At 29.8% G+C, this 11,006-nt stretch overlaps 1 protein-coding gene across 3 annotated transcripts; it reads right to left on the bottom strand.

Annotated features, from left to right (window-relative positions):
• Window positions 1–1,538: 1,538 nt before the first annotated feature.
• On the bottom strand, window positions 1,539–6,928 carry LOC107920520 (ADP-ribosylation factor 1). 3 transcript variants are annotated; one of them, XM_016850436.2, is made up of 8 exons: window positions 6,525–6,928; window positions 6,364–6,415; window positions 6,123–6,185; window positions 4,771–4,789; window positions 3,600–3,711; window positions 3,039–3,086; window positions 2,419–2,549; window positions 1,539–1,785 (listed from the first exon to the last, which is right to left on the bottom strand). In XM_016850436.2, the coding sequence occupies exons 1-8, from the start codon at window positions 6,546–6,548 to the stop codon at window positions 1,752–1,754; spliced, it is 483 nt and encodes a 160-aa protein (XP_016705925.1). In that variant the 5' UTR covers window positions 6,549–6,928; the 3' UTR covers window positions 1,539–1,751. The 3 variants fall into 3 exon arrangements, with proteins under 3 accessions (XP_016705925.1, XP_016705786.1, XP_016705856.1); XM_016850297.2 differs by having other exon boundaries at window positions 6,364–6,402; window positions 6,525–6,925; XM_016850367.2 differs by lacking the exon at window positions 6,123–6,185 and having other exon boundaries at window positions 6,364–6,402; window positions 6,525–6,927.
• Between the last annotated feature and the right edge of the window lie 4,078 nt (window positions 6,929–11,006).

An 11,006-nucleotide genomic window follows, 5' to 3' on the forward strand; every position in this document is an offset into this window, starting at 1 on the left:
CAAGGGTCAATAGGTGACTGACCATATGTGCAAAGAAGCATTGTTGCCTAAGCAAGCGAGGAGGCACAATGTTGTTAAATACAACCTAGGATACTTTTTTTTTATCAGTAATGCCAAATAATTAGAGCTTAATAAACTCTATATAAATATCTTACATTGGCTGAAGAGAATAGATGAATGAAAATCCTCGAATTGATAAAAATTAAAATTTTGTAATTGTCAATTCACTTATTCAACTAAAAGAGAGTTTACTCATGAATCTTTTTTCTTTGGAGAGTTCTGATTCAATAATTATGTTTGTGTTTAAAATAATACTCACACATCGTGTAATTTGTGAGTTAGAGAATAATAGAGAAGATCCAATTAGTTGAAATCAAATATTGAAACTACGCAAGAATCCAAAACCTATCTTCTAAGAATTTATATGGTAACTTCAAATAGACTTTTCAAGATGCTCTAACTACCTTTTGAAGCAACTCTTGTGCTTAAATTGTATATCTTCAAGTTCCCTTTGAAATGGTTTTTGAATCATCTAATTTTGAATTTTGTAACTTAAGATATTGTCATTTTCGTTAAACAGTACAATTCCCTTTCGGAAGTTAGAGAGTAATCGCTAGGTATGATAGGGGTAACTTCAACTTGACATTTTTATTTCAATGTATGCACGTAAAAACCATGTATTTAGAATATAAAAGTGTGCTTAAAAATAAGATAAAATAAATAATAAAATGTATTGTTTGAAACTAATTAATAATACTAAATGAAATATATATGATATTAAAATGAAAAAAAATAAATTTAAGTTGTAAGTAAAACGGAATTTAAACAAATAAATGCATTAGATTAATAATACTAAATGAATACAATTGTTTATCATGATGTTATCATGAATCTTGAGTTGATGTCGAATCAATTTGTGACCGTAATTCAATTAATAATATTGTTAATATATACAATTGATGGAGGCAATAAAATATGAATAGTAAAATTAAAATGTATAAAAAATATTAAAATAAAACTTTGATTGAATTGTAAATCTAAGAATTTACTAATGCAATTAGCAATAGTTTAAATTCCACCACATGCATATTTTTGTTGTTTTTTAAATGAAAAGATTAAAGTATCTTTGAATAATATAAGTTATTTTAATTATGAAAAAAACATTTTAGTAAATTTCCTAGCAGAGTTAATACCAATTGATTTGTGATACTTAGTCAAAAAATTTTAATAATAATATAGATAAAGATATTTTGAAAATTTTACTTAAAAACACAAGCTAAAATAAAACACCACCTAAATCCCAACTTTCACTTACTTTTACGTTTGAGTGAATAATTTTGATTGCAAAAGCTGTGTTTGGATATGCTTTTGCTGCCAATAGGTGCTTTTAAAACTCCAAAAGCATTCCCAAACGCCACCTTAACATCTTGAGTCTGATACGTAATACACTTAACAACCAGATTTTATCAAACTATATATTTTGTTTCCTAACGTGAAATTGAAATTTTAGATTAGGGGCATACAAAATGTAGAAACAATTTAAGAATAAAATGGTTAATCTTTAACAAAATATTTTACATGTATACTAGAAGCTTTCTCGAGAAAGAAAAATCAAAAACAAAAATCAATGCAGAAAATTGACATCTTCGCTGATGACTCTAAATTTCTAATAGATTATAAGAAGCAAACATCGTTCCTGGCTCCAGCCTGACCCACATAGAAGCAAGCTTCTAATTCTTCAGACCTAAGGATTAGCCACTTCCGGATTTAAGTGTATTACTCAACCTACATTGAAGAAAAATAAGTTCATGAAGTCAAGAACTGGAAATGCATTTCAATTATCTGAATTACCAGGTATTATCAATCTTAATTGGCTAAAACTGAGTCCTAGAAGTGAACAGAATGAAATAAAATATCGGCATTGCGAGCAATCGTTTACAGGGGTCTTACCTTCTTAAGGGCATGGTAACGTTAATAAACATAAATTAATCAAATGTGCGTAGCACTCTACTACCGAAAAAACAATATTTTTTCAAGGCGCAGATGGATTTACTTTGGAACTTGTTCCTTTTTTCAACAAAAATGAACTGAAAATGGACATTGCCAACTTTGAACTTGTTATTCAGAAATTCATAAAATGAATCTCATCATAGCATGGCCCGCATTAAATCTAAATGTTGAATTTTGTGTATTTGAGGAGCAATTTTAGCTTATGTTGCTTGAATTCTTCATTTTTCTTCAAGTACCCGTGTCCAATACTCCTGTTGGACACATGGATATGACCTCCAAACATATATAAAAAGAACTTTGAAAATTCTAATCATACACGTGCCGGATACTCACACCAGGGTCGAGTAACATAGATTTTGGCAATCAAGTTAAAGAAAAAACATGAATTACATGTGATCCAAAACCTACCAGTCCAAACCTTCAAATAGACCTTCCCCTTTAATTGCCGATGTTTTAAAAATAGCCCATTGGCGGCTTTTTAACTTGTGCAACTCCAAAGCCTCTGTCACAGCAGCAGTATCAAGTGCACCAGGAAGATCCTGTATACTCCAAAAATGTGACCTTAACTCCAAGAAAAATTCACAAATAAAAAATAACCCAAGTGGCTTACTCAATTTTATCACCAAATGAAAATATTATTCTTTTCTCAGCCAACATTTTTGAGGATGTATTTGGGAACTTAAATTTTAAATAATGGATTTGGATTATAAATTTGCCACTATAATTCAAGCAATGGAACTCATGAAAAAGTTTATATTCATGATTAATTTATTATACATGTTGTATCCATCCTCATAATGTGTAAGATAAACAAAATCCAAACTCTCAAACATATATGTTCCCCAGTAAGTAAGAAACTGCATATTATTAAGTAAGAAACTGCATATTATTTCCTCTTGCAATAAGTGCTTCTAATACGATGCCCATAACCACTAGCTTTTGCTCAATGTCACACACAATATAAGCAAAAGAACTAGTTCTACCCCAGGTCCAAGAAGAAGAAATGAATAAATAAAAAAGGTACAAACCTGCTTATTTGCAAAAATAAGAACTACTGCTCCTCTTAGCTCCTCCTCCTGCAAAGATTCACACTTTAAACTATTACAAAAGAAGCAAGGAAATACATAGAAAAAGCATTGAAAAGTAAAAAGAAAAATATTGTAAACACCTAGCAGTAGTAGTTCAGTATCAATGTATAAAAGAGTCATTTTAATTGATTGTAGAAGAGAAATAAAAATATGTTTACTTCATTTCTTTTTCATGGCAGATGACAAGTAGACAAAGAAGTTATCTGAATTGGTCTTCAAATAAATAAACGAAATACATAAAAGGAAGAGCAATACGTAAGACTATAACAACCTGAAATACCATTTAAAATTTGAAGATAACTGTAGGGAAATAACATTCAAGAAAGGGACAGAAAGGCAATAGAAAGGATTCAAACATCATTCTTTTCCTTTTGTCAAAGGTTTCGATACAACAGCCTGGAGAAGATCCATACGTCATCTTCACAGCATGGAATATTTAATGAAGACTTGTTACACTACTAAAATATAGACATATGAAAAAATAGATCTTGATGAGTTTACCTCCAAGATTGCATGAAATTCTTCTTTAGCTATCACCAGCCTATCTGTGTCACTTGAATCAACAACATAGATTATGGCCTGAGTATTTGGAAAGTAGCATCTCCAATATGGTCTGTGGTGCAAAAGGAGATAAGAAACTAGGCTGGTGATCTATTTCTTGAAGCCGCATATTATTAAATGAAAATAGAGAAACAATACATAAGTCATATAATAAAACTTGAATAGAATGAACAAATGATATATAAATCATATATTAAACTTGAATAGGATTAACTAGCAATCTTTTTGTCTGGCGTAAATACACTGTAGGATGTAAAACTTTATTTTACAACTTTTAGACATTGAAAAAACCTGGAATGCTCATCAATTAAATCACAATTCCTAATTACACAAGTGGTGTAAAGAGAGGAAAACCATGACATTACATTAAAGTTCCATGACAGACTCAAAAATAGGTTTATTTAATGCCAAAAAAGCAAAACAAATGGCATTTAAAATAATATTGAAATGTTAATAAACAACAGCCTTAAAATCTAGGATCCGATTGTGCAGCAAAAGTAGTTTCAGATACTCTCTATCTCTCTCTCTCAACCATGTATAAAAAGAGACTAAAATGGTAACTTGTGGCTTGTTGAAGATATTCTTTTTAGATGATTTTTAGCAAAACTAACTTCAATGACATTAAATTAAATAGATCCTACAACTATATCCAATCAGACATTTGGTACATCTGGTTCAACTAGCTGGATAAGTATAAAATCAAGCAGTCCTATAATGCCTCTATCTTTTCTTCTTTTTTTCTTTATGGTAACACCTCTAAAATTCATTACTAACTGATCTGTACAACTAATATATCAAAATGATTCTTCTATTATGCATAAACATTATCATAAGAAGTCACAATAAAATGAATAAAATATATAGGACATAAACCTTATCTTTTCTGTAACTAACAGAACACAATAGGTATCATATAACTTTGAGAGCAAAACAAAATATAGCTCTATTAAACGGTCTAAGACTCTAATTAGCCAATGGCCTGCTTTAGATGCACAAAGGCACAACTTTACATATACCTTCAGGACAGCAAAAATCTCAAGAAGAGTCGCCCACAAAATGTCTTGCACAAGAAAGAATTAAAAAGGAAAAATTGCATGTTTGGAAAAGTTACCTGATACTTGTCTGTCCGCCTGCATCAATAAATGATAAAGATGTCATCAGGACAAGGAGTTGACATCACTTACGTTTGACGAATAAAACTAAATAGCCCAGAATGATAGAAGAAAGCAAACTTACAAAACAATGTAATCAATTTCGGTCTTATACTAAGGCCGCATTTGCCATTGTGGTTGGGTGCCAAAAAGTGCTTTCAAACCCAACCACAATGCCAAACTGTTGGCTTTTGGGATTGAAAGTACAGTTAAAAAATACTTTTCCACCCAAATGCAAATGCTAGTATTTAGGTACCTTTGACTTTTGGTTTTTGCCTTTAAAAGTAAAATTATCAAAATATTCTCATTTATATTAACTATTTAAAATATATATTAATTTATATTTTATGTCTCATTATATTAAATTATTTAAATATCATTTATCATTATATTTAAAATTTTAAAATATTTCATGTATTTTTAAATTTACAAATAATTTATTAATTACTTAAAAAGTATTTAAATTGTATATTTCATGTATAAATTATTTAAATATTACCTAAATTAATTTATTTTTAATTTCCAACATTATGTCTTAATTGAACCTTTTAAGTTTCCACTGCAATTTTTGCTAACAATGTCAAACACTTGAAATTAACAAACGAAGCGCACTTTCTCACAACATTTTTTAAAAGCACTTTTTGTAAACCAAACTTTTCAAAAACAATTTTCAATTGCAGAACTAGGCCTAAGAGATTAAATTTTTGACGAAGTCCAATGGCATTGAATAATAGTAAAATTGCATAAGAAATAGGGTTGCAGACAAAGTTAAATTTCCATGGTTTCTTATTTCTCCTATAGGTTGTGGCAGATATCTCTAATTAGTGAAAGTTTTACTTTATCCAGCTTCAAAAAAGTAAAGCTCTGATGATAAAGAGAACATAGTTCTGTAAAATTTTCTTCAAGCTGTTACTTAATAAGCTGTTTTCCCGCAAGAGATACTTAGAACAGATATATAAAGATATAGACTAGAGGTAAAGGATTCATGTAAACTGTGAACTGAAAGCCAGATACGGTTAGTTTATAAAATTAAGATTTAAAGTAACAAAAGTAAAAAAATATGTTCGTTGAAGTCTTTGATATAAGAACTAGAGGATTTAAAGTATCACAATAAGAACTGTTTCATCTTCCTGACATTTCTGTAAGTTTGAAAGCTAGGGTGCTTCTGATATGATTTTAACATAGATGCATGTTGCGAAAATTTTCCAACTCTTATACCTTCGAACAATCAAATCGATAGGAAAATATAATCAAAATTACAGGACATCGCTACATGTTAAAGATGTGGATCAAGGAATACTGGTCTGCATACCTAAATCCCAAACTTGAAATTTGATGTTATTGTACTGTACTGTTTCGACATTAAATCCAATTGCTGCACCATAAAGAACATAACAAATCTAATATCAACTCTTAAATATTAAAGAAACCTTTGATCTACTTAATTGAAAATCAAAACTTATCCATTCTATCTCCCCACAACATATCAAAATGCTCAATAATCCCGCTTCACACAAAAAAAGAAAAGAGAGAATAGAATAAGAACGACTAACTTGGAATTGTGGAGACAACTTCACCCATCTGAAGCCGATCTGCAACCAAACCCTCAAATTATAAAGAGAGAGAGAGAGAGAAAGGCCATTTCATAAATCACGGCAGGAAAAAATGGGTAGCGCTTAAAACATTAAAAAAAAAAGGGGATGAGAAATAATACAAAGAATAGTGGTTTTGCCAGCATTGTCAAGACCGAGAACAAGGATCCGAGCCTCCTTGTTTCCCAATAGAGAAGAGAACAATTTTGTAAACAGAATACCCATCTCGTAAAAAAAATGGAAAAATCACTCTCTATCAGTGCATGAATTTTGGATCAGATCTCCAAAGCAGCACCCCTGTACAAAAGGAGAGTGCCTGCTTGCAAGAGGAGTTGAGATTTCAATAAGGGTAAAATTGATAATTCAAAAGTAAACGGGTCTGAAATGCAATGCCAGTATATATATTTTTTGGGTGGCTTTTTTTCTTTTCTGATTTTCTCCTACTAATAGAATCGAATCGGAGACAAAAATAGAGAGGACATAGGCAACATAGAAGAAAAGGAAAAGTGGGGTTAGAATCTTATGCGGTGATAGAACCAGTGCAAGCAAATATCTGATTGCCCACGTCATCTTTAGAAATTGTAATACTGAGCAGTTTTATATTTTTTCTCTTTTTCGATTTTGTATAAAGATTGTAATAATATGAAAAATTTTTATGTATATAATATTTAACAGATAAAATTAATATTTGTACAAAATTTAACAAATAAAATTTAGTATAGATTATTTGTACAAAATGTATAAAATCATATAAAAATTGCATATAGATAAAACTATTAAATAGGCTATTTGTATAAAATCAAATAGATTATTTGTACAAAATACATAAGTTTATATAAAAATTTAACAAATAAGACTAATCCTTATATATATTTTTAAAACTAATCCTTATATTAAATAGATTATTTGTACATATAATTGATTTTTTATATTGTTGATGTTTATTTTACGTCTTATGTTTGAGGTTGATTTTTTATATTGTTCATGTTTATTTTACGTTTTATGTTTGAGGTTTATGATAGTCTTTCTTAATAATGTCTTCTCCAAATTTCAAATATTTATTCTCTCTTTAAGAGTACAATGTACTTAAGGTAAACCCTAAAAAACTTTTCTCTTTTTTTTTTCTCTCAGTCGTTTGCTTCTTATTTTTTGTTTTACTCAGCGACAGTGTCAACCTCTAAGCGGGCTATCACCCACCTTTTTCCTCTTGCATCAACACTTTCTTTCTTTCTTTTTTTATTTCACTACACACGTCTTCTCTCTTTTCAATTTGCAGATATATTTTGTGGATATATTTAGTGTCTTTACAAGTTGTGATGGACAAATGATAGTGCCTATCAATCACTAAAATTCCACCAGCCACCAATAGTTTTTCTTGGAAAGTGGGTCACTCTTCGTCAACTTCTTAAAATAATAAATAATTTCACATGTCGATTTGGACTCATGTTGCCTTAAGTTTTATATATATATTTTTTTCTATTGTTTAATAAGTTTTCAGTTTTATAAGTTTTTGCTTGCTCTTGTGGCACATTTTTTAGTTTTGCTTTTGCATGTAATCTTAATTTTACAAATGATTTTAGGGACAATTTTGTTGACATCCTCTCTAGTTTGGTGAATGCTCAATTATTTTGTCGATTTTTGCTTGCTGCTTTGGGCCATTTGAGGCTGGTTTCCTTATCGTATTAAGTGTTTGCAATCACTCGATATGTAGTACTTGAGTTGTGATAAAGCCAATTGCCAACATGTCATAATGTTCTATTGATGCTGTGAATAAAGCCTTTGTTGTGTTGATGGAGCTTGTCCTTGACCATTTACGACGAGTGATTGTTCTTTTTTTTCAAAAAAAAAAAGAAAGTACAATGAACCTTAACATTGCAGGAACACTTACTATTATTTTGTAAACAAATCCTTATATTAAATTGATTATTTGTACATAAAACTTGAGAATGTAATATAAAAGGAAATCAAATAAATATTATTACGAAAAATATATGAAAATCATATAAAAGAAAAAATATTAAACATTAACTATTAATTACAATTTTTTTGAGTATTTAATATTTTTAAATATGAATAAATTCATAAAAAAATATAAAATATCATGTATTTGAAAATATATATTTATATTTATAAAATTATATAAAAGAGAGTGATTAATTAGATGACAATTATTAAAAATCAGTAAAGTAATTAAAATAATTAGTTTACCAAATATATGTTATGAGTTATTTTATTAGACAAATTAAGAAAATCAAATTATATATTAATTTTATTAAACAATAATATAATTTGAAAAAAATAAAACAATTTTTTTTATGTATTTAACAATTAATTATCTAATCATTTTGTTTGTATATTAAATATTTCAAAATTAAAAAAATAAAATGAAGCAATAATTATGAAAACTAACTCATAATCCTTAAATGATTTAGATTTTGGCTTCCTACCATGCCATATTTCGTATGGATTTTTAAATGTTGCCTTAGTTGCTACATCATTCAGAATATAGCAATTCGTTTGTAATGCATATCCCTAAAACGAGATTGGAAGTTTCGAATAACTTAACATCAAAGAACCATGTCAACAAAGTTTGATTTCTTCTCTTTGTCACGCCATTTTGTTTGAGGAGTGTCCGCCACGATTAATTGGGATAGAATCCCATTCTCTATGAGATACTCTAAAAACTCATTTGATAAGTATTCCCCACCTTTATCAGACTGAAGTGCCTTTATAGGTAAACCTAGTTGTTTCTCCACTTCCACACGAAACTCTTTGAATTTATCAAATGTTTCACTTTTGTGGTGCATTAGGTACACATAACCATACCTAAAATAATCATCAATAAATGTTACATAATACTCGTAACCACCTCTTGCACTGACGTTAATGGGGCCACATACATCAATGTGCACAAGTTCTAAGGGTTTTATGGGCTTCATTCCTTTTGCATTAAAAGATCGCTTAGTCATCTTACCTTTTAAGCAAGATTCACATTGTGGAAGCTTAATTTTTTTAAGCGAACTTAAAGTTTCATCTTTCACAAGTCTAGTGATTCTTTCTTAAATAATATGAACAAGTCTCAAATACCAAAGGTACGACTCATTAGAGTGAGAAGTTTTAAATTTTTTACTCAAAATTTCAGTTTGAATAAGTGTATACATCTTTGGTTTGACAAAATAGAGACTATTTGACAGCTATACATTACAGATAAGTTTAGAATTTCTAGTATTATTAAAAGTCACAGTCAAGCCCGTCTTCAAATAAACATGTAACATAAATTAAGTTTTTTTTTTTTAAACTTGGTACATAGAAAACGTCTTTTAAAATAATCTTCTTAAAATTATCAAAATAAAGATGTCCATCTTCTAGTGCTTCAGCTGCAACACTTGTCCCATTTTCGGTCCGTAATGTTAGGCTCTTATCTATAAGATTTTTTGTTTCAATGAACCCCTGAAGAGAAATGCGCACATGATTAGTGGCTCTAAAATCAATAACCTAGTGGTATATTGAATCTTACACTAAGCAAGCTTTTTATCGTAAAGAGTTTCATATATTTTCCCTTAGTGACTAGGTTATTCTTGTACTATTTGCAATTTGCCTTGAAGTGCCCTCTCTTGCTGTAAAAGAAACATTTAGAGTTGGATAAGTCTTTAGGTGTCTTAGTTGTCTCTCTTTCCACTTGAGATAACCGAGAGAACTTAGCCTTGTTTCTTTTAGCATGCTTTCCCTTCCCTTTAGAGGAAGAAGCAACAACTAAGTTTGCTTCTTCTTTTGAGACCGGTTGACCACTATTCAACATCAACTCATAGGATTGTAATTCTTTCTTAAGTTGTGTAAGTGTTAGATTCTAGTTCCCAAGATTATATGCAGCCCTAAATCCTTAGACAATATTTTGAACACCATCTCTATTTGCGTGTTCTGGTCCAGATTGGCCTCATTATGCAGCCTCTACAAAGTATCCCATAAGAGTAATTATATGGTCTTTGACTAGAGTGATGGGCTTTTGCTGGGCATTTATTAAACTAGTTATAGCCGACTATTAAGTCAAGGCAGCTTGACCTCCGAACATTTCCTCTAGTTTGTCTATAATCTCTTTTCGAATCTTACAGCTCTCTAGGTGCTTATAAAGGGTGTTGGTCAGACTTGTCAGTATACAATAATGAGCTATCTCATCAGACTCTTCTTAGTGTTTTCTAGCCTAAGCTTGAGTGGCTGAAGGGCATTTATTATCAAGGACTATTTTTAGTTTCTCATAGCTTAAGACAATCATGAGGTTCCTTTTCCATCCCTTATAACTATTTTTGTTTAGTTTGTTCTTAGTGAGTATATTTAATAAGGGAGTAGGTGTCATTTTCGAACAGAAAATAACATATCCTTTCATTAATAAATTTGTATTAAACAAATATTTTGAAAATATTTTGTAATAAACAATATGCATTAAGATAATGCATGCATCTTACATTAAACCTTGAAAACATTTGTAAGTTTTGGCAACGATAATTCCTACACCCATTGAACTGAGTTGCCGTGGGGAAATCTCAATCAACTAGTAAGAACATGGATTTTTGTCCAGTTAATACATGAATTTAATTATTTAGGTATTC

This window comes from Gossypium hirsutum, chromosome A08, assembly GCF_007990345.1.
Source record: "Gossypium hirsutum isolate 1008001.06 chromosome A08, Gossypium_hirsutum_v2.1, whole genome shotgun sequence".
Classification (NCBI taxonomy): domain Eukaryota; kingdom Viridiplantae; phylum Streptophyta; class Magnoliopsida; order Malvales; family Malvaceae; genus Gossypium; species Gossypium hirsutum.

What these genes read in the sequence shown, in the direction of transcription:
- LOC107920520 (XM_016850297.2), bottom strand. Translation starts at nt 6,627, where the DNA reads ATGGGTATTCTGTTTACAAAATTGTTCTCTTCTCTATTGGGAAACAAG. An exon ending in AGTTGTCTCCACAATTCCAA is followed by an intron (nt 6,186 to 6,363) that starts GTTAGTCGTTCT and finishes TTTATGGTGCAG; the next exon opens with CAATTGGATTTAATGTCGAA. An exon ending in CTATTTGAAGGTTTGGACTG is followed by an intron (nt 1,786 to 2,418) that starts GTAGGTTTTGGA and finishes TCTTCAATGTAG; the next exon opens with GTTGAGTAATACACTTAAAT.